This window comes from Seriola aureovittata, chromosome 11 (assembly GCF_021018895.1).
Source record: "Seriola aureovittata isolate HTS-2021-v1 ecotype China chromosome 11, ASM2101889v1, whole genome shotgun sequence".
NCBI classification, from domain to species: domain Eukaryota; kingdom Metazoa; phylum Chordata; class Actinopteri; order Carangiformes; family Carangidae; genus Seriola; species Seriola aureovittata.
Genome location: NC_079374.1, coordinates 15002587 through 15026583, shown reverse-complemented (window position 1 = coordinate 15026583; position 23997 = coordinate 15002587). Strand labels below are relative to the sequence as shown.

Sequence of the window (23997 nt, the reverse complement as noted above, 5' to 3'; positions counted from 1 at the left end):
TTAGACAATGCAAGGTTGCCAAATGGCTATACTCAATTAAAACAGGAACCGGTTTACTCAGGGTTCACCATAAAGAACAGCAGCTCTTGTAAATAAACACTAGACTTACAGCAGAATAAAAGGTGAACATTTTTAATTTTTTTATTCAAAAAATGTCAAAGAAATGAACAGAATAAACCTTAGGCAACAAGCTACTAAAAAAAAGCAGAAGTCTTTGGCTTTAACAAACACTACAAAACAAAAATACAGAGGAAGGTTTCTTAAACTGTACATACAAGTTACCACTGGCATTTGTAGCACAAGTAAAAAAAAAAAAAAAACAATAAACTTTCATCTAGCACTATGAAAATCTCTTTCTTTCCTTAAGCTGTCTGTACAAAAATTTTCATAAATTAGAACTTTTTCATATAACTTAGTGACTGTTCAACATGATGGTGACCTATATGAGCAATTTGCTTTGATGCACCTCTGCAACTCTTGATCCAGATACTATGGCACTTGGTTCAGACACCATTAGCAGCATAAACCTCACAAGACAGTATTACTTCTCAGTCTCAGGCATTACACAGAAATCTCAAGTATAGCGGCCCTACATTTGTTGCACATCCTAGTTAACTACAGAGGAAATGCTGCTGCGAGTTTGTCTAGACCCAAGACAAAGCAACAAACATGCTTGTTTAAAGGAGCAGAGATCCAGTAAACACCACGAAGCTTCATTGTTATTGTTGGTCTTAAAGATCTTAGATCCGCCTCTGGAATCTATTGTCATAAAAGCAGCAGCTTTTTCGAAACTATAAAAACTGAATGCATACACATGAGTAGAAACGTGCTGCCCCCTCCCAATGATTACAATAATACATCATAAAAAAATAGGTCTGATGAGAAAATCAAAAAGTATTCAAAACAACCTGAAAGGAAACAGCTGTATGTGGCCAGCTCCTGAGCGTGGCATTTGGTCTGGAAGGGCGGGCTGGACCTGCTAACCCGACCTAATACAGAGGAGAAAGAAAACTCTGAGGTAGATAATTGGTCAGACTGACCATCAGGTCGAATCACAGGCTTATTAGAGGACACCTTAATCAAAAAGCCTGCTTTAATCTACTGTGATCAAAAAAAAAAAAAAAAAATCAGACTTATTTTTTTGAGTGCTATGCCATACCAGACTGCTATTATAGCACTGTCCTTTCATTGTTTCAATTATTTTATTTTAAACTTAATTTTTACTATAATGTTGCATTTTCTGTAAGTATGAAATTCATCTGTGGCACTTGTTGGATCCAGGCCTTCCTTCATGCTTGTGTGTGTGTCTGCACTGTACTAATACCTATGAAAACTGAATGTAAATGTACAAAAAAGGCACACTGTCCAAACTGCAATCTTATTTGCAGTTAAAGAGACAAATGATGCTATTTCCTCCGTGTACTAGCTCACGATCTTTGGTGGAGTAAACTACGATTGAAAGTGCCAAGGTTGTTTGTTTCCTGTCAAAGAGTGAGGTGCAATTAAATACACATATTCATCTCATTTTACCCCCTAACTCTGTAACTCTAAGTTCTATTACAAGGCTTTGATGAGTTTTTTGCACAATCATGAGTCCATGTTTTCCTGTTAGGTTTTCAAATAAAAGTGAAAAAGACATCCATCAAAATAACAATTAACATCACCCAAAAAGACGAAAGCACAACCAACAAACAAAATACATTAGTCCCATCTCATCCCCCACCCCACAAAGATCAATTTCAGCTACTCTACAATACCAAGTATTCAAAAAGGCAAGATTCAAAAGGTGATCTTTCATCATTCCAACATCCAGAAACATGTAGGGCCTTCTCACTAAATAAATATTACATCCAATAAAATCATCAGATGTGGAGTCATTTCATTCAAAACATTTTTCTCTAAAATTACATCCACTTTTCTAGCAGTTCTGGGAGGGAAAAAGCAAAAACACAGGTTTTATTTTTTTTGTTTTTAAAAGTCTTATGTGGCTGATTTCAAAGGAATTAGCTTTTGCTTATTGCCACTCTGCTGTGGTCTGTACAACTATTGTATCACAACTATTAAGGCAAATAATCTTAATCAGACAGCAAGATCAATCTAAAGTACTAGGAGAAATCACTTTACAAGAAAACAACAATTAATACTTCACCATCGCAACACTCACACAGCAAGCACAAAAACATTATTTTAGAAATGTCTGGCTGAAAAAAAATCTTCAAGAAAAAAAAAATCTGGAAATATTAACAAAAGACATATTGACTATCATGCACTTGAAACAACTAGTCACATGATTCTTTCTTGTATCCTGCAGCAATCCTTGGTAAAAAATAAACGTTCTAGTATGAAAATAAAACTTTTTCAAAACTTTTTTTTTTTTTTTTAATATAATTTGAATCATTTGATGAACTCAGGTATTCTCTCTGAAATGATACCAAAAATAGTCTCACTTAAACATTTGCAGAACCTGTGCAAAACAGTGAAAAGATCCTTAGCGTCCATTGCGTTTGTAGACATGATTGTTTTAGCTGTTGTACAAGTGTTACCTCAGCACTACTTGGTTTGTTGGTATGGATATGGGGAATGATTTCTGGATGAGTCCACTTGTGAGTGTGCACCATTTTCCTGGAAGAGAGAGTGAGATAATTCTTTGCCACTGCCATTTTGCTTACAACTAGCTGCTGTTTTAAATGAAGATAATGTTTTATACACAGAGGGCAGCACTGATGTTAAAACATACCTCCACAGGAACAGTAGTTGTCTGCATGTGTGCATACTGTGGGATATATGCTCCTTGCATAGCTGTGTTGGCGGCCATAAACTGCACAATGACGAAAGGAGAGATAAACACATTGAGATCATATTCATAATGTATATGTTTTACAGTTTAATGACGCACATTTAATCACCTTACTCTCAAATAAGTATAATGTGTGAAATCATTTCTGATTCCATGTAGAATTGTCTCACCGTTCCTGCACTGCCCAGAGAGAGGTGACTCATCTGCTGTGAAAGGGGGGCCATCATAGAAGTAGGCTGCAGTGACAAAGATGGGTCCATAGAGGGCGATATCACTGTTCCCTGGAAGAGAAGTGAATGCGGGTGAGAGAGGAATGTTTGCAGCTGGTGGAGTATCTTTTTGTAAAACTGAAATACTTTTCAAAAATCTGAGCGATTAAAGGTTACTGTATGCCAGATGAGAAAACGAAACTGAATAATCTCAAGACTTCTTATCGCCTGCCCACAGCATAAGGTGAGTCGTCACAAGTTGAACAAGGTGTCTATAAGCACCTTGGCCAGCTTGATGCATCTAACAGTGTTTTCTTGTCTACGTTTGGCTAATTTTCAAAGCAAGAAAGGACTCTTCTCTCTCAATTCAAACCCATCTGTTATAAAATATTCTGCATGTATCATCAAATAAACATCTTTATATAGTGTCTCTAAAGCAGTCAATTTTATATCCATATACAAACACTTTAGCACAGTAAATCCTCAAGGATCAGTGTCACCTTATGTGTGACTACTACTCTTCCATATTGTGTCTGGTTGTTTACAGAAAAATGTTTCAATTCTGTAACAACCACACAGAGAAATGTTTTTATGAAATAGAGAAAAGAGAAAAGGGAGAGAGAATTGTGATGAAGACAGTGATGATGAGAAGGTGAAGAGTTTTTGCTCTTACTGGGTGCTGCATGATGTACTGTTGATGAGGCACCCAGGATGGGTTCTGCACCTGGAACATCACACAAAAACACTCTGTAAACACACAGGCACTGAAGAGCTGCTATTTCCAGAGATCACATGCTACTGTGATTGGCACAGCATCAGGCATGAAGGGCCCCAACGCCCTTTGTTACATTTAACCTACATGTCCAAAACCCCAAAGGACATGTCTCTGAATTGGGATGACACATTTATAAATAAATGAATAAATAAATATAATAAATGCTGAGTTACTGCGTGTAAAACTGCTGAATAAAATGTTTTTTTAAACTATTGCAAGCATTGCTTTTTATCAGAGCTACATATACACCACTGAAGAGAAGCATTCAAACCTGGTATGTAGAAACTGGAGACATGTAAGGAGACATGGACGTTTGAGCAATCATCCTGTTTGAAATACTGTATGCTGGTGGGAAAAATCTGTGGACACATAATGAAGTGTATTTCATTAAAACAACAAAGTAAATTAGGCACACATATATCGGTCACGACAGTGTAATCTAATATGTTGTTGTAGCTCACCCATTCTGCATAGCAGCTGCACTGGGGTCATATGTGAGTGTCATTCCAGCCTGCGGGAAAAGGACAGCACAGGTCTGGCCGATGCACGCAACTCAAACACAATAGCATTGTACTACAGTCTACAGTGTAACTATTACACTCAAAACTGAAAGAGGGCGCTCTTGACTACACAAGACTTTACAATAAACAGCAGAGAGTATGACCAGAATTGCAACTCAATAAAAATCAAAAGCACTTCAGAGTGACAAATGTTATACTGTACATGTAATTTATTCCTTTAGATGAATCTTTAGCAACAGTCGCTCAAAAGTGCTTCTTTATTGGTTGTCATATTCTCTGCTGTTTATTATTTAACACCTGAAGTTTATCCTTTATTATTTCCATATGTTCATGGAGTGATTCCCATCAGCCACTCAGTCCATCCTTGACGCCACTTACCAGTCTCGAATCACCGTCCCTTGCCCAACCCCGACCATTCTGGGCAAATTTATTCTGACTTTGTCTCTTTTTTTGGCCTCCATCAGCAAACTTGCACAGCAAGGGTTCGGGGGGTACTAAAAAACGAGAAATGGTGAGAGAACAAAATAAAAGTGTGTCTTAAATAGAGACTATCACAAAGACAATTGCTATCTGTCATTGCTTACTTTAGTCCCTAAAGCCTGGGAATGCACATTTACTAGGCAGTCTGAGAACACAGACATCTAATTTGGCAGCTGTGGAGCTGTAATCCCCTCCCCTTCCTAAAGGAGGAAAGGCCAGCAGAGACTATTTCAGTCTAATAATCCAATTAAAAAACTTAGCGAGGTAGTGGAGGCCACACAGAGCAGCTCTCTCTCTCTTGTTTTCTTTGTCTGTGCTCTGCCTCTTAAGGCTGAGTGTATATGAGCTCTTTACCAGCAGACTCACTGACTCCTGTTGGAAGCATGAATCAGTTGGCCGATCACTTCATTCTGTCTGTACAACTATTACCCTAACCTATTAACCTATGAAGACTGTGCACATTAGGGACAAATCCTATTATTTTCTTTTACATATTATTTTCATGGCATGGCTAGATCATTTTACATTAAATTTCCCCAGTGTATGTCTGCAAATACAAGATAATTATATAGTATTTCTTACCTGGAACACCTGCAGGTGTCTTGATAAACTTGCCATTGAAGTGAGAAATGACAGCATCACATTTTTCAGTTGACTCCATTCTAAAGTTATAAAAGACAAACAGAACGTAACATAACATTTCCATAACATCAGCAATAACTGAGGGTGTGAGCAGGTGCTTTCCAAGATCGGCTTCCTTTCTGGTTCAGTAGAAAAGGTGGCTCAAAATAAAAGATTTTTATCTCCAAGTGTACAACTATATTTTCACCATTTTACTACACAGACTCATTAGTGCATGTCTACACAAACAAACATTCCTATGATGTATTTTGATGTTTTTGTGTCGTCTGTCATGACCACGACCTTGCCTGTCAGGTGTTTCTATCAAACTTCTGGTTATGCAAGCATGACTGGCAGAAGCCAGTATTACCACTATAATTAAATCAACCAGTCATTGTGAAAGTATTTTTTAAAGGAGTTTCCATTTGTCCATACATGAACTGTTCTTTCCGCCGTGCTATCAACAACAAAGCAATGTTTTTTTTTTACTTATTAATTTTAGAAATGAAACACATTCTGCATTTAATGGATGAGGAGAAAGCTCTGTGTATTTTTAATCTTTTGGAACAATTTGAAAGCTGTTATATGTAACATTATTAAATGTCACTTTATCTTTAGTAATTGGTTTAGAATAGTAGCCTTGATCTCAATCCTCTGGCATTGTTAGGAATTTTGCCACTTGTCTCATTTCCCCTGTCTCTGGCATAATATTCCATCCGAATACTGGTCTCTTCCTGTTTACTGCTGTGAAGGGATCTATTTTAGCCATGAAGCCATCACACGAATTTCCTGCCATACCTGATCTGATGTCAAAAAAGAAACGTTAGGTAGAGGCCAGAAGAGGATGTCAGTCATCTCAGTTGGAAACCATGGATTTAGTTTGGTCATAACAATGTGTCATATTTGACATAGTTTACATTTATTGATTTTAAAATGCTACAGTATATGTAGCACCAGTAAAAACTTCTTAATGTTGTTTCAGTTGCATGAGTCCCTGACAATAAATTACACACGTAACTGACCTGGCAAAGCCCACTCCTCTGCTGGTTCCACTGGAGTCTCTCAGGATGCGTGTGGATATGACCTGGCCGTAGTGCTTTAACATATTCTCTAGCTCCTGCTCATCCATAGACAAAGGCAAGTTGGAGATATACAAGTTTGTAGGGTCTTGTTCTTGTTGCTATATGGTCACAGAGAGAGAGAGAGAGAGAAAGAGAGAGAGAGAGAGAGAGAGGAAGAAGCCAGAGGTAATGTAATTACACTACTGGTAATGCTTGAAACACACTGGTTAACACACATTTCTAATTGCATCACATTCAAAATGGCCTCAATAATGTAGCTATGTAAAGAAGGAGGAAAAGAGGAGGGAAGTAGAAGTTTCCTTGCAATTCCATATAATTTATCCCTTGAAATACATAAACATTCAATAGACTTTTAATACAGACCTCAGTAATGTGGCTATCATGTCTCTGCTTCTTCCTGTTTGTCTCTGTTGGGGGTTATAGGTAATAAAGGGTCACTATCTGCATGCAGCCCACGTTGGCTTAAGGCTCACATCAGCTGATTTCTTGCTGTATTTTAATAGCATCAGCAGAAACAAAAGACATGGCTACAAGTCTCTGGGGAGCAGCCTCTCACCATTACAATTCATCAACGGTGTGTTGCATTCAGAATCAGCTATAGGGCCAGACTGACTTACTAAAAGTAATACACTGACAGAAAAATAAACATTTCACAATTAGAGGACAACAAGTGGGCTATAGTCTGCAATGCAACAAAACCCAAGTAATGTTTTTCAGGTTTTTCAGGCAGACAAAGTGGTCCTGAAAAGAGATGGAAGGAGAGATGAGAGGATGAGGATGAGAATGAGGGGTGCAGGGATGTGTTTCAGCACTTCAGCTTTGCACAGCTCTAATAAACTCAAAGGGGAGCAGGAGACCAGTAATGCTCCTACCTGCTTTTCACACATGGGGGTATACACACGTGTATGCTTGTACACATGCACAAATTTTGTCCAAAAGCAGAGAAGGCTGCTTCCCTTCTTTCTTTTTTTTTTCTTTAGCTTTTAGCTGTTTGGTGGCAGAGCGGAGCATTTATCCTGCTAGGATAAACCTAAATGACCCCCCCAGTGAGGCAACTGATAAATTGTTAATAACAGGAAGCTGATTTCTTTTCTGTTGCCATCCTCACCCATCATCACTTTATGCAAGATTAATTTTGACCTAGTCTTTAATTTCACATAGTTACAATTCTAGAAAAATAGGGTTGAGGGTAAGGTACGAATGACCACGTTTTTTATTGATGTAGCAAATTTAACCATATCAGCTCTTCTGTTGTAAGACTGACTGTACCATTACTTGAGAGAATTCTGAAAGAAAGAAAGAAGTGAGATAAGGCATCTTTTTTGCATCAAATGTCACAAACTGTAAGTGACACATGCTTGTGGATGAAAAGCTGACGAAGAGAGATACCGTTGATGAAGGGGTATTACTCTTTCTCTTGCTACAGAGACAGGGAGTATGAAATGATGTAAAATTAATTTGATTTACTGCAAAGAGCATAAATACTGTTCTCTTCAGGGCACACTGCTCCACATTCACACTTGGCAGATGCCCAGTACAGCCTCAGTCGTATCTGTTGTCCACTGAGGGCCGCTCCGCTGGAGAAGTAGGGACATTAAGTGTCTTCCTCAAGGGCACTAAGGCGGTGGGAATGAAGAACGGGCACGTGCTGCTCTTTCACATACCCTACCCAGTTTATACTGCTGATCTAGGGATTAAACTGCTACTTTCCAGTCACAACAAACAATCTAAAACAATGCTGTTACTCTACAAATTAAATTAACACAACCTGATAAAACCATCTTAAAGCCTATATTAACTTAGCCTTAACGAAAAACTTTATATACGAATGTGGGGTTAATCCCTTATATGTATAGAGAGAAAGATAAAATAATATAAAGTAAAAAGAAGGGAAACTCTTATCTGGCCCCTTCCCACCACCTGCCTTTGAAATAATAATGAGAGAAAGTCTGTTGAAGGATGCCTGAGCAGATGAAAAAACAGGAAAGGGAACCTTTGTCAGAGAGTCCATTAAGCCCAAACAAGCTTCTGCAAGAGTGTGAATAAAGCTGGAGTGAAAGGCTCACACTTTATAATGGCATTTACCTTCCACAATACAAAGATTAAACTTAGGCATGCCCCTCAAAGCTGCTCTCTTTTAATTAAAAAAAGTAAAATGGGTGCACAGAGGCATGTCAAGAAGCTCCACAGATCCCCAGACAGGGAAATGAGGCTAAGGGTTCTTGCTCAGTGCTGTATGGGAACTAATTTTCCCCGAGTGGTCCCTGTTACCATAACAACACACAATTATTTACTTCCTTTTTTGATGTCAGAGACAAGTATAATGTCAAAAGTAAAATGACCTTACTTTAAAGCCCCTCATCTGATAATCTGCTATATTGTATTGAGAACAAAAAAAAAACTGTATGTGTAGTGTGTTGAAACCTTGAATGACTCTGTCCACACAACACTGGGCACAATTAATTTGCCAATGTACTAAAGCTCCAACTTCTTCAGTGACAAAGAGGGATGTGTTTATCTGTATTTCCTGAAATGTTCTCCAATGTTTCAAACATATTTGCAGCATGAAGCCTCATTTGTTGAACATTAATTTTTGAGAGGTTTAAGTATCTTTCAGCAGGAGATGCTAGACGTATGTATTAGAGTGCTGAGCTATTAGTCTCAGTTGCTGCACAGACTGTAGAGACACATTCACACATTATCAAGCAACACTGATCTCTACATGCTATAGTCTGACTATTGGCACCTTCACATCTGAATCCTTTCTGTCAGCCCATGTGGGATCTCTCGGCCATGTATGAACACATCAGCATATTATCAAATTCATTTTAACTTTAAGGGCCAGATTTGGTGCAACACATACAGTATGTGTGTTATATTAACCCTGCATTAACTATACTATGGACTTTATTGCAAATGAAAAAGAATAAAATGAGAGAATAAAACAAATAAGGAAGAGACAGAGCACTGGCACCTCAGCGTGGAAGAGGTGGCAGGTGGAAATGGTGTTGAAATAGCAATGTCTCACCACAGTAAAAAAACAAAGGGTTGAGCAACGATAAATGACATCACTATAAAAATATGAGAAACAGGAAGTGGTTTTCATGTGGGGCTGAAAGTCCCCACTGTGTGAGTGGTAAGCTAAACAGTCCCTTTTTTCAAAACCACTGTATCAGACATTAAAAGAGCCACATCTGGAATCCACCAGACAACTGGCTGGGTACTGTTTGCCTGCAAAATTGTTCATAAAGTAATATAATTATTTTAATTTCAAACCACCCTTATCTATCTATCTAGCTATCTATCTATCTATCTATCTATCTATCTATCTATCTATCTATCTATCTATCTATCTATCTATCTATCTATCTATCTATCTATCTATCTATCTATCTATCTATCTATCTATGCTGTAAGTGCCTGCTGATCCCTAGATGGAGTTTTCTATTTGTACAGTAGTTTCTATTGTGAAGTTTATGTATTCAATAATGTGGAGAGGCATTCTTGTTAAAAATCACCTATATAATCTACAATGACAGTAATATAAGCCTTGATGTATCCTGCAGACAACCAAGAGGATATTTTAGCCAGGGATTACACTAAATGCTAAACTGGGTGAAAGAACATGAACTTATGACCTTTTCCCTTCATTTGAACTCTAATCTCAAATGGTGTTGATACAGTAATGTGTCACCAAAGTTCAAATTCAAGTCTAATGAACACAAACCACAGCAGTCCATCTACTGTTGTTTGGTTGCTGTTCCACGATTATATGATATTGTGTTCATTAATAATTATTGCAATTTCCATGACCGTACTCAGCCTGTATTAACATCTCTCTCTACCTATTATTTGTGCAGTCCTTGGTTAAATGTGTGTGCAGAAAGGACAGAGCCTCACATGCAGGCACTCACACTATTCACATGCAAACTGATACTTTGTTTGCAAACTGCAACAACCTGGTTCACATGTGTCACAGTTTCTCCTGAAAATGTACAAGCGTGCCTTAGGAAATCTGGTGCTGAGTTCCATAAACACACACGCACAAATACACACTGTTTTCAGCACTGGCTTCCTTCACAATTCAAGTCAGTGATCCCAGAGTCACCGAGCGGTCTACAGACCAAGTGTTGGGGAGCATTCACCTAGCAGTCATGGATTCCAGTCCTGCTATGTAATACCACAAGGATTAGGTTTAAACCGGCTGACCAACCAGATGGAGGAGAAACAGTGTTAATGGGTGACTGGTATGGATGTGATATCGGGATTAGACTGTAATGAATCCTCACCTTTGCCATCTGAGCTTGGACACCAGTAGTCTTCAGGGCAGCGACAGCTTTCTGAGCTGCAGCAGGGCTGTCAAAGTCCACAAAGCCATATCCTGAGGAGACAAGCAGCACATTTAGAGCATTACTCTATGGCTGGTACAGATAATGGCAGAGCCACTGTGTTGTGTGGGCTAACCAATGCCTCTCTGTCATGGATGGTGATGGTCTCTGTGTTCATTTGTGCATATAATGTGCTACTATAATGAAGCTATACATATATTGTGTTACTGTACAGGAAGTATGTACTTTATATACTTTTTGCATTATGTAGGTCTATCTAATTTGTATGTATGTATGCTTGTGTGTGTGTGTGTGTGTGTGTGTGTGTGTGTGTGTGTGTGTGTGTGTGTAAGTACAGGTAGAAAAGTGCTGAGGATGCAGATACCAGTGTGACATTCATGGCTCAGGTCAGCTCTTTGTCCAGGGAGGTCCAAACAGGGTGAAACTACAGTCTCTGGCCTGTACCACACCTGCAATATTTAACCTATTCAAGCTAAATTATAGTGAATACTGTATGTCAGGGCTCTTTCAGCTGAGAAATGGGTCACACTGGAACTAAAAGTTTAATATGAATGCTTCTCTTAGTGGCAAAAGGATCATGATAAAGTGTGAAATTAGAAAAAAACAGTCGATTATTAGTTGAATAAAGAATTGCGTGAGACTTAAGGTCACAAAAGGCGATTGTCAAAGCCATCTCTGGGTTCTATTTAAAATTCAGTCAGAGCCTTACAAGGTATTTAACGGTGTCCCATTTCACAGAAAGCCTTCGATTAACTGGCATCTGTATAATCCAGAGGAGAGTGACAAAGCATTCTCTTAATCCCATCAGCACTGGAGAGAATCAGTAAGTCTCTCTTTAGCCAGGTGGGCAGTCTATTAGAAACTGGAAAAAAACCAGCACTGTCATTCAGTAGAAGGAGGAGGAGTCGGTCTTCTTCGGAAGAACCACCCACAGCAGTGACACACCAACAGACAAGGGCTGAGGCTTAAAATAACATGAGCTGGGAGGCAGCTTTAAGCAGCCTGGCTGTCTTGTTTCCTGACGTGAGCAGATCGTCTGAGACAACTCCATAGCTGTTAAATGACTTGAGGTTTAGGCAGAATTCACACATTGGGGTCTAGTGATATTCTCTCTCACAGCAAGGTGTTGAATATCCAGCTGGGCAGTTCATAAGATTTCCTTATTCATACTTAATTATAAAAGAAAGAATAGAGGGTGCTGCTGGAAAGAATAAAAGTCACACACCTTTACATTTGTTTGTAGTCTTGTCCAGGATTGCCTTTGTTGACACAATTTTGCCATACCTATGGGAGGAGCAGAAAGGCGAGACATTGTTAGCAGGATTATATACCAGACAGAGCCAGTTATAAAACACACAGAGAGGGAGGGTTGAGCAACAATCTATGACATCACCGTAAAAACATGAGAAACAGGAAGTGGTTTCCATGTGGTGCTGAAAATCCCCACCATGTGAGTGCTAAGCTAAACAGTCCCTTTTTATAGCCAAACTAAACCACTGTATCAAACTTTATACAGAGTCACCAAAGTCTCCCTTGGGAGAAGACAGGTCACTTCGGTACCATCTTGTTAAGGCCTCTGGGCAGTTGGGATTATCACTCTCCTATCTTTTTATATTAAGAATCACATTATTTCAAGTTCTGACATATGATTTCCATTACATATTTAGGTTTTCACTGTATACAACACTACAGATACCTGTACGTGTGTGCAAAGGATTGTGTGGTCTGGCACACGCCATTTCCATAGTTTCAACAGAGCAGTATTGATATGCACACAGACCACAGGAAAGTACTAATGATAACATCTGAAAATACCATGTTACTACACAGTCTTTTCGTACAAGAAGCTTTGATGCAGGAACTGTATCTGTACAGAATCGATGTGAATGGGTAAAAACCCCAACTGCTCTCTCTCTCTCTCTTTTCTTTTCACATGTAGCATATTTTACTTCTTTAATTTTGCATTCCACTGCCAATTTAAAAATGGTTGTTTTATAAAAAATAACTTTTTATTTTCTTTTACAGTCCAGGCCATAAGTATATGGACAGTTAATTAAAATAATCAGTGAAACTAGCAGAGGTCTAGAAAAGAATCAATGACTTTTAACCATTAAACTAATGCAATACAAGGTCCTACACAAAACCATTTGAGTCAACTAGAAAGACAGAACAAAATTAGCAGTAATCACTGGCTCAGTCTCTCAACACACAAATCTAGAACAGTTCACAAATCTGATGCCATTCCACAACACCTGGCGTCCTTTCCTGCTGTTCATCCAGAGCTGATTCCTTTCTACACCACTTCACTCACTCAGATTTTCCCAACCCCAATATGACAACTCCAAAAATCAAAGTCACCCACAATATTGTTAACCCGCGCAACTGGTTGGCTTTTGGTTGGGTGCAAAGTTCTTCATAAACAAATTATTTCTTGGTTATATAATTATTTAGTTTCAAATCAACCTATGTGTGTGCTGTAAGTGCCTGTTGACCCCTGGATCTTGAAGTTTCAGTTCACAACAATGCAGAGAGACATTCTGTCTATACATATCATGTTAAAAATTACTTATATAATCTACCCTGACAGTGATATAAACCACCCTGCAGTCAACCAGGAGGATATTTCAGCATGGGATTAAATGCTAAACTGAGTGAAAGAGCACAAACCTGTGACCTTTCCTCCATCTGAACTTTAATCTCAAATCATGTGTGGCTACAGCACGCTCACTCTTACAGTTCCATTAAAATGTTGCACATTTACTTGTACATGTACACATAGTTACTAATGCGCCTGTGACAGTTTGAATGCCCAAGAAAAAAGAAAGTCCTGTTTGCCCACAGATTTACATAAGAAGTGATAAAATAGAACATTCAAAGTTTTGTCTTCTCAGTCAGTATTACATTGTGAAGATGGGGCCTCAGAAAATAAAAGTCCACCAGGGTGGTCTCTGTGCTTGGCAATTATAAAGCATTCAGCGCACAAAGAGAGCCATGGACAAGCCTGCTGCTGACAGTATCTCCCCTTTATCCACACACATGATATATGAAATCTCTGCTGCTGTGCCCCACATGCTGTCAAGTAGCACATCATCTACACTCTGTCCTTGTGTGGTCTTTAAGATCATTTTTCATATCATATCCAAATGAAGCCGGCAATACTGTTTCATTTCTTATCATCTAAAATATAAACAACTCTATTCGTTATAAAAATGATTAAATCTTTAAATTCTTTCTTGGAATATGTTTAAACCAACTGATAGGGCTCAATTTATTATTCAGTCAGATTATTAGAAAGGAAGAAAATGTACTTTAACTATAAATTACAACAAAGACAACACCTGATAAATTTTCTGATCTTTAATAAACATGTAATTGAACTAGTAAAATGGCATTACATCTTACCTTTTATCTTTTCACACCTTATTTGTATTTTACCAAATGTAAATCAATAAGTGACTGCCACTGCAATTTAAAACTAGACTCTGAAACTAAGTAGGCCAAAAAATCAATGGCCGATCAATACCAGATAATGATGAGAGGAAGTGCGATACTCACGGCTGACAGAGCTTGACCAGGTCATGGTCTGTGGTTGAAGGGGACAGGCCTCGGATATAGAGGTTTGTTTTGCTGAGCTGGTCCCAGCCTGCAGTGCTACTGCTGCTGCTGTTGTTGGTGCTGCTGTTGGTGCTCGGGCTGGGTGGAGCCATGGGGTGTGATGATGGGGCAACAGGTGGCTGGAATAGGCAGAGAGACAGAGAAAAACTAGGTTGAATTCAAGTTCAGGCTGGTTTATGATTAAATAATATTGTTTAAAATCCTTCCATACAATCATTTTGTGCCAAATATATAGCAAGTGCTATAGCAAGATATCAACATGGCTCAAGTTCCCCAATCTAAATGAATGTGCTCAAAAACTTCAGAACATTTTTTTTTTAATATTACATAAGATTTAATTCCACAAAATGAACATGAGTTTAACTTTAATTCTCAAAACATTAAGAAAAACTTAACACCAGAGAATGAAACACTACTGTTTCAAGTTTGTTTCACCTTTGACCACACCCGACATCATTGATGGGTGTGGTCAGATATGTTTCTGATGTCACAGTGTACAGGAGTACACTTATATATCACTGCATCACTGCAGCAAGTTAAACCTCTGGATGTCACCAGAAACAAGATTTTCAGGGATTTTTAAACCTGCAATAAGTGTTTTTGTGGCCAGCAGAAACAAGATGTAAACACAATATTGACATCTTATGTCCTTAGAAAATTGATATGGCAAAGCTGTCAGTTAAAAGTTGCACATTTACACATGCAGCAGACACGGAGCTGCAAAATAATCCGCTATATTCACCAGCTAGCAACTAACTCTGTCCATCTGCTGTTCGGTGAGTGAGAGAATGACTTTTTCCACAATACGGATTTCACATCCATATATGTATGGTGTGGATTCAGTATTGTTTTGATTAGCTGACAAATTATTATTCTTATTAATATTTAAGTGAACTGTATCAAAATATGATGCACTCCTTTCTGCATGACATCTCTGCATGAAAGTTTAGTCCAAGAAAGGCCCACTGGGTGCCCTCTCCAAGTCACTCATATATAATAATAATAATAATAATAATAATAATATTAATAATAATAATAAAATAAACTTTATTTATATAGCACCTTTCAAAACCAAGTTGCAAAGAGCTCAGTCACATATAAGGGGAAAAAAAGATTAAACTCCCTGGACCCTCCATCATTACTATCAATAATGATGGTGCTTCCATCATTGCGGGTTTCTGTCCAGTGTAAGGACTGCTGTTTTACAGAGCAGTGATCCATATCTGTAGGGCAATCTCCAACACACCTTCACAGTCAGCACAATTAGGGGTCCACAGGGGCTTGTAGTGCTGACATCAGTGTCACACTGATGTCACACTGCTGTGGGTGTCGAATAAGCTATTTGCAGGCCAACATAAACAATCAACTCTGGTGTAGGTCCAGACTTCTTAACCTTAACGCTCCTTTTAATGAATAGCTTTGAATGGTTTGAAAAGTATTTCAAGTATGATTGTATCTTTCCCCTATTAGCTGAGAAAAAAACAACGGTTAAGAAATGACCATTTTTCATGAGATTATAAAACAGTCAAATAACTAGAACTGTAATTTTCATATACTATTCAGTTTTGGTTCATTTTCTAAGTATTGCTCATAATAGCAGCAAATGGCAAAGGAATTTGTCTTCTCTACTATATGACACTGACCCCCCCACCCCCTTTCTTTCTCTGAGGACTCACAAGCTGGGAGGAAGATGATGGAATGCCAAGCATGAAGCGGTGACAGGATTGACCAACCCAAGTCTAGACTTTTGCCTATAGGATCCTCTCTTGTTACTGGCTGTTTGACTGACTGAAGAAAGTGTGAAACAGAATTCCAGGCCTGTATCAGGAAAGTAATAGCTAGTTAAAGGCTAAAGTGAGGAGATTTTAGCTTCTTTTTTTTTTTTTTTTTTTTTTTTAATGTTTGGTGAGCTGTTCATGCTTCCCTGATATCTACAGTATATGTAATGTGTTCTACAGCCTTCAACTTTGGGGCATAATTAACAAAGGTTGCATCCCTGTTTTTGTTTTGGCTGCTGTTGGGAACCTCAAATAAACCAACAATAGATGATTGCTGCTATTGTGTTCTTGAAGGAAAATAGTTTACAAAGGAGTTAGCAATGTATCTCAGTCCATGTATTCCTTTTTTACAGGTAGTTACAGCTTCTTTGTATATATTACAGTGGACTGTGAGTTTTCCTCCATTTTCTTTCAGCTGCCTGTTTAACCGTGGGGAGATTCTGTCAGTCAACCTTGCTTTAACCTTTAGTGGAGCAGCAGTATTTAAAGCAGATGATGATGTATTGCTGAAATTTTAAACCCATGTCATTTTAAGAGCAGTTACAGCTGTATGGCTCAATTGATGTATAGAAAACCTTGTTTCAGCCTCGGCATCTAGGAATCACTTTTGACCTCTCTTCTAGTATTTGTTAAGGTTGGCATCAAAAAACACACAGAGATGGTCATAAATAGGTAATTCGAACAACCAAACATTATCAATATTTTACCCTGTGGTCATTCCTGAGTCTAGATTGTCACCATGCTGATGAGTGGCTTCATTTACATGTTGGGTGAGTTCCAAGCTGTCAGTGAATTCACAAGCACCTTGGCTTTGGAGTCATTCCTTTTATTAATACGAATATTCCATTCAAAAAATGTAATCTATCATATCTAGTGATACCAAGTAAGATCAGCTCTGAGAATTCCTGAAGAAATAGATGAATCGTAATAATGTAATATGAGCACTGGTAATGCTATTTTGAGCAAAAGAGTAAGATAATCAAATTATGTAAATTCACCTGGGTCAATGTCATTACATACAAACGGTGTACTGTATGAGTAAGAGATGAGTTCGGTTTTTCCTGTGTCATCTGACTGATAAAAATTATAGTTTGCAGGACAAGGCTGTATCACAGTGGCTTCACCAGTAGTGTTGTTTTGCCAACTAAAAACATACAATGTAAATTCCTTTCATGTCAAGTCCCTTTTTTTATATATAGCGCCAAATCACAACAGCCACTTTTCAAATAGAGCAGGGTTAGACCTACTCTTACTCGTACTTGTATGATACTGATTACAGAGACCAAAAATTTCCCACCATGAGCAATCACTTGGCGACAGTGGCAAAGAAAAATCCTTTTAAGGGGCAGAAACCCAGAGCAATTATCAGATCTTTAACCAAAAAGGATTTGTTAGTCAATGATCTCACATTAAAAAGAGCTCATTTCAGCTGTAGGGATTCTGTGACAGGAAAGGAAACTAGTGAACATTGACAAATTTCAGAGTACTAAGACAGCAACCAGATGGTCTGTGATTGCTACGATGTGTTTGACCATGCCACCGGCTGTTTGAAATCACCAGTATATTTAAGGAAGCAGCATGGGGTCTGTCTCATCTCTGGTAGACACCTGAGTGATTATGTCTGTGGTTATTACTTTTTAATAGCTCATCAATTTGACTTGAGCGTCAGCATGGCAGCTTTAACCAGCTCCTTGATTGGTGAGTGTGGTGGAGGGGGTAGGAGGGCTGCTGGGTTCCTGATTGGGACAGAGACATCCTCTGATGTGGAACCTTAACCACACATTCTTGTTCAGGTATGGCATGCCTAGAGCATGACGTAGGTTGGTAGTCTGGATTCACTTATGTTTCCATGAAACCCATCAGGTTTAAAGCGGTCTTTATAGTTCCAAAAGATATTGAAATTGTCAATAAATGTCAGCTATGTATTCAGACCAAAGAATCAGCTAAAATATTTGATTCCTTTCCCCAAAGTTGGAATCGGGCCTGAAGTGAATACATGCTGCCATTGACAGTCACTGAGTTTTTCTAGGAGCTTCTTTTTTCAGGATCTCAGAGCTAATTTTTCTTTGCAGATTGTCGAAAGACACAATGTGGATAATAATCCTCACATTACTTGTATGTGTTAAGAGAATAACTGACAGCTCCCTGGCAGATGTGTGTGCCATAGTCAAATTTTCAATCTTTGCCATTCTTGCATGCTTGGTAGTACATCAGAAGTGTCTGATTTATTAGAGTTAGCAATGTTTCTTCTGGCCCTTAGCCTAGAAGTGGTTTTGAGGCTAATTCATAGGTTTTGGTTAGCCTTGATGCAAGTGGAGTGATTTCCTTCCCTGAGTACAACTTAGTAGTATAACTCATTTCTTTCAAAGTCAGTCACCTCTGGAGCACACAACATCAAACCAAGTCCTGGCTTGAGCTGATGCTTTCAGTCTGCTGCTGGTGCTGTGCCAGTAAGACGCATCATTAGGGAAGGCTGGTCTGGGAGCCTCAGCAGCTAATTTTGTGGCGTTAAGACACATCCAGAGGAACGTGTCAGCCAATTCCGTGACAGGATGCTCTACATTTGATGTAATCCCAGGTATAAAAATCAGTGTCTGTCTGTTAGCATTTGGTGGCTCAGCACCTTGTGCAGTAGCTGCTAACAGAGTCGTTGAATTGCTCTCTTTTGCAAATTAGTGTTTCAATCTTCTTTTGAAGCTGTGTTATCCTCTCAGTCAGTTGCTAAAATTTTGTGCAGTTTATGAATTTTACTGGGTTTGGAGACATAGGTTTTACGTTGTCTTTTGCAAGACTGAGAAGCTTTGTATGCTAGACTAAGCTAGGCTAGGAGCTACATCTGTGACAGGGCTCTGAAACTTTCGTGTGTCCTGAAAGAAAACTATAGTTTCTTTCTGCAGTTCTACTATAGATGTGTTTGTTAGTGCCAATGTAACTGGTAATAGCTCTCTTTGCAAGGATATGAAGGAAATTAGAAAATGGAAGACAAAAACACATAGCATATAGCAATCAGAGAGCTGTATTTGTTGGCAAAAGTCCTTAATTCCCCCAGCCTAACCGCCAGTTAATTGCACTCAATAGCATGAACTGGTCTCAAAGTTAAAATTATTCCCTGGAGAGATCTCATAAAATTGAAGTATACGGTCCCGCTCTTTAGCAACAACCAAAAACAACAGCGACAATGTTACTACTGTTGCTACTTGAAAAGGTGATAGAAGAGTACTAAAAGTAAAATCATTTTCTATTCTGGGAAACCATCATCAACAGACAGAATACATTTCAAATACGTTACAGTTGCTCTCATGATTAACACTCATTTACAAACAAGCGTGGCTTACTTTTCTTGATTTTTTGAAGTTATTAAGAGGAACATCGATCCCAGGTTTGACTGCAGTCAGGCCAAAAACTTACCGAACATCATTTAATGCTCTTTATGATAAAAAAAAATTCACGTTTGCACCAAATGTGAAACATTCTTATTTCAACATGATCTCTATGGTGTGCCTGGGTAATGGTAGCAGTCATGGTTCTAGTTCAGAGGTGCTGCACCTTCTTTAACATGGAAACTGTGTCTCTTAATCTTTAATTTTCATCCAATCACAAGAAATAACACAAGTCTTATTTCTCAGCATCTCAAAAGAGCAATGCTTATTGGAGTTATCTTGGGTGTTTGAGTTTCAGACATTAATTTCAGGTAGATGCTACTTTCTTTATGTTTGTGACTACAACAATAACAGTATTAAGTTGAACTGTAGGGTGTAGTGTTGAGAGAAACAAACACAAATCAAACCTGGAAAATCAATGGGGATGAAAATAAATGCTTTAAAATATTAAAAAGCTCTAGGTTTCAATTGTATTTAACGTTAAACCCGTTGTCATCATAGTCTTAAATGTATTTGTGGGCTGTAAATACATTAAATAACATGCAAAATCTTACAAAAAAAACCCAAAAAAGTCAAACATACATTATGTACATTCCAGTCATAGTTAATAATACATGTACCAACATACAAGACAAGCCAGTCTCTAAAGAAAATGCCTGCAAGAGGGACCAGAGCTCTATTTTCATTGTCTGGGATTCAGGTAACTGCAACTTCTGCTTTCTGTGGGACTGAAAGTAAATTTTGTTTTCATTCATCTGCCCGACTACTTAGATGCAGGACTGTGACTGACTGTGATGGGGAGAGGACGGCATCTTATCAGTCACTTCCAGACCAGCAGAGCCTGTCATATCCGAGCTGGAAATACACAGGGCTTCCAGTAACAGGCCTCGCCCATGGAGCTCTAGCCACAGGATAACAGCATGGGCACGACAGAGTAAATATGCTTATTCAAATCTTTTGGCTAAAGGGAGTTTAAAAAATCCATATGTAACTGGGACAAAGTTAATGCATCAGTGGGCGATTAGTCACCCATATTGTATAATTCTGTACAATAAAGAGAAACCTTCCACTGCAGGCAAATATGGTGTATAAATAACATTTTGTGTAATGTATACTTCAAATATTTAAGGTAACCTATTGTCCATTAGACTTAAGATGAGTTTCATAAAATAGAAGCCAACAAAAATGTTCTTTGGTTCAAACTAAGCAAGAATATACAGTATTCTAATGGAATTGCGTCTGTTTGGTTGAGTTTCTGTGAAGTGGTGTTAAGGGCCACCTCATTTGTGCTTTATACCTTTCAAAATCCTTAATATTAAATTAGGATTGTTTTTCAAACGGGTTAGCCCATTGTTTTACTGTACAGACATAACATTAGCAAAGCATCAACTCAAGACATCGGCCTGTATCTCTCCAGCACTATCAGACCTGGACCATAGCCGAGCAGCAGGTATTCTCATTATGAATAATGGCCTATCTGGATCTTACATCAGACACAGGAACACAACACTGCCATCTCAAATGACACAAGTAACACAAAGTAAGTTTTCTTTCTGTTAGAGCGTCGGTTGTGCATTAAGTTTTTTATAGGCAGTGAGCCGCTGTCAAACACACCTATTTTGCGACTTCAATAGAGTCAGTTTTGTCGACATTATGTCTTAAGGCTGGTCTTTGGTAAATATTAGCGTGTTTACCTGTTTGCGATACGGAGTCCTTAGTGGGTTTCCAGTATTAGCAAAAATCATCCTCAGTTCGAAAAGGGAGGGTATTTTTTTTTTAGTTAAGCTACAAATTTCTAGCGAAATAAGTAGAAAAATTAGTTGACATATATAGCCTCCTTACTCCGCTTAAGGACACAAAAATAGGTTTCTGTACATATTAGCTGTATACATATCCTTATTGTCGTCGAGTATCCAGCAACAGAAACCTCCGTAAATTGTCCCAACTTCGACTGCCCAGCCCCGTTGCCTTGACTGGCTTCATTGATTTGCAGTCGGCGCTGCGCAGGACAGACGCTGCTACGGTGGGAGAAACCATTTGGTCTTTTGGAGTGGGGGAGCCTTTTAACAACGTTCCCAAAAATACATAACAGTTCGTTTATCTATGGCTGAGTGGACATTTAAAAGAAGATATTCATAATAACTGAAAACATTCCCTGGTATTTGCGAGTATCTACATTGCTCTTGTTATATGAAGACACAATATTTAAGATACCGTTTTCACCTCTGTTGTTGTTTATGTATTAAAGGATGCATACCAAACATTCCACCGTGCGGCTGCTGGTCCTGGTTGTGATATATTCTGACAAGTTTATTTTTGCGTGTAACTGCCACAGTGTACTGAGAATATAATCAAATGAAGGGCAAGTAACACGAACGTCTGTGTTTCAGAGTATTAGTAATTATTAATGGTGGTGAAGGATTCCATTTAGTATGGAGGCAGCAATCTACTGATGATCAATATTATTTACAATGCAGATGGTCGTGATAAATGGTGTGGTGTCAAAGACGCCTGAATAAAAAAGATGATAGCTCAGTGTTAACACATTTTAAGACATGCTGTAGTGTAAACGCATCCATTTCCCACTGGTTTTGAATGAGATTTGTAATAAAATGAACAGTTTGCCTACTTAACCAGACACACCCACATACCAGCGTATTTGCATCAACTTTGTAAAAATGACTACAGACTACGGCTTAGGTCACACAACACAGCCATAAAACACCGTGATAATAGTCCCATTCTTGATACAAACTGTTTCATATAATTGTTACATTATATCAAGAATTGGTGAAATGGGACAAATGTTTGGTTCGCAATTAGAGTAAAGGATCAGTCCATCCAAATTATAAAACAACACATTTTCCTAATATGTAGCTACACGCTCTGTAAATTCTGCCAACACCCTAATTCAATGGGGATAAAGCTGATTTCACTAGTGGCGCACTGAAAAAAAGACATTACAAAAACTACAATAACCTACTTCCCCCCAGATAAAAAAAAACCTACACCTGCAAAACCTATACCTCCAAAATAAAAAGAAATCAAAATTATAAAAAGCTTTCTGTGAGGCTAGAAGAAGGATTGGGTTTCACAGTGGAGTGCAATTTTGTTGAGAAAGGTGGCTTCTATTATGGATTGTGAGAAGGAACCTCTTACTGTGAGTGATGGGTGCTTGATGTGGTGGAGTTTGTGTTTGTTTGTGTGTGGGGTCTTTATTAGAGCAGGTGAGAGGGACAGGCTGAGCTATAAATCAAAGGTAATCTACCCACCACTGTCACCTGCTGATTGGAAAAGCAACAGTGGGGGCAGAAAATGTGAATTAATGGTGACCTTCAGCAAGGTACAAGCGCCATGCCAGGCTGTAACCACTGTCTTGTTCTGCCTTTATGGTCTGCCTAAACAGTTGAACCTTCTGAGTTTGGTTTGGGCAGCAGCTGTTTTGTGTCACATCTGAACAACTCAGATAGAAATGATCTAAATTAAATTTTTTTCTCCATGGTTTTATTTTCTCTAATGCATCAAACTGCACATGTACAACAACTAGAGAGAATACAGCTGAGAGATACTCTGCTTTCGCTGTGTAATTAAAAAAGAAGGTCTCTAAACCTCAGTAATCTGTGAAAACATCCCTGTGAGCCCACTATGACATCAGTGCCCTTTTACTGAGGCCGTCGGGACAGCGTGTATATATTGGTGTGATATGTGATATATCAACCTAAATGAAACCAAAGGTCACCAGGAGAGCATGTAGAGAAGTTCACCAGGCCAACAGGAGTCAATGGGTCGGCATTAGAGGAAAGGAAGAGAGGTCTGATTCAGCACTCTGCTCAGGGTACCAAAGGGGGGGGGGGGCAGAACCACCACCTTTTATGAAACAGTGAAAGGAAAGGTTATCTCTCGTCCCTGTGTTTGTGTAGCACTATAATAACACCTAAATAAACCTAAACATGTATATATTATAAATGACTGTTATTATCACAGGTAGAATCATTTTTAGTTTTTATCCACACTGTAATTAGAGAGTTTCCGCTGCTTTCCATTACACAAACCAGCTCTGGAACAAATTACTCATAATTGTTAAGCCTACAGTGTATACAATATACCATTAAATCACTTCAGGCAGGTTGCTTTGCCATGAAAGGGCAGCCTTTGCTAATACAGGAACAAATGTTTATCCAGAAAACATGCTGTTCCTGAAGATCTCCTTTCATTATACAGACACAGGTTTAGATTGCGCATGCGTAATCACTCAAACAGGCACATACATGCAGATGCAAAGATTACAAGACACACAGATACACAGGCTCAAACTCACGCACACACTGGGTATTTCCAAGGGAAATAAGGGAGCGGGGTTACTTTAGGACATTGTGCTACTTGTTCTCAC

At 38.6% G+C, this 23997-nt stretch overlaps 1 protein-coding gene across 2 annotated transcripts; it reads right to left on the bottom strand.

The window, feature by feature from the left end:
• Nucleotides 1-116: 116 nt before the first annotated feature.
• LOC130177356 (RNA-binding motif, single-stranded-interacting protein 1) lies at nucleotides 117-21579 on the bottom strand. 2 transcript variants are annotated; one of them, XM_056389022.1, is made up of 14 exons: nucleotides 21302-21579; nucleotides 14390-14568; nucleotides 12060-12118; nucleotides 10775-10866; nucleotides 6426-6583; nucleotides 5365-5444; nucleotides 4681-4796; nucleotides 4243-4292; nucleotides 4053-4140; nucleotides 3680-3730; nucleotides 2968-3078; nucleotides 2738-2818; nucleotides 2544-2622; nucleotides 117-989 (listed from the first exon to the last, which is right to left on the bottom strand). In XM_056389022.1, the coding sequence occupies exons 1-13, from the start codon at nucleotides 21350-21352 to the stop codon at nucleotides 2551-2553; spliced, it is 1188 nt and encodes a 395-aa protein (XP_056244997.1). In that variant the 5' UTR covers nucleotides 21353-21579; the 3' UTR covers nucleotides 117-989; nucleotides 2544-2550. The 2 variants fall into 2 exon arrangements, with proteins under 2 accessions (XP_056244997.1, XP_056244996.1); XM_056389021.1 differs by having other exon boundaries at nucleotides 117-2622.
• Nucleotides 21580-23997: the final 2418 nt, after the last annotated feature.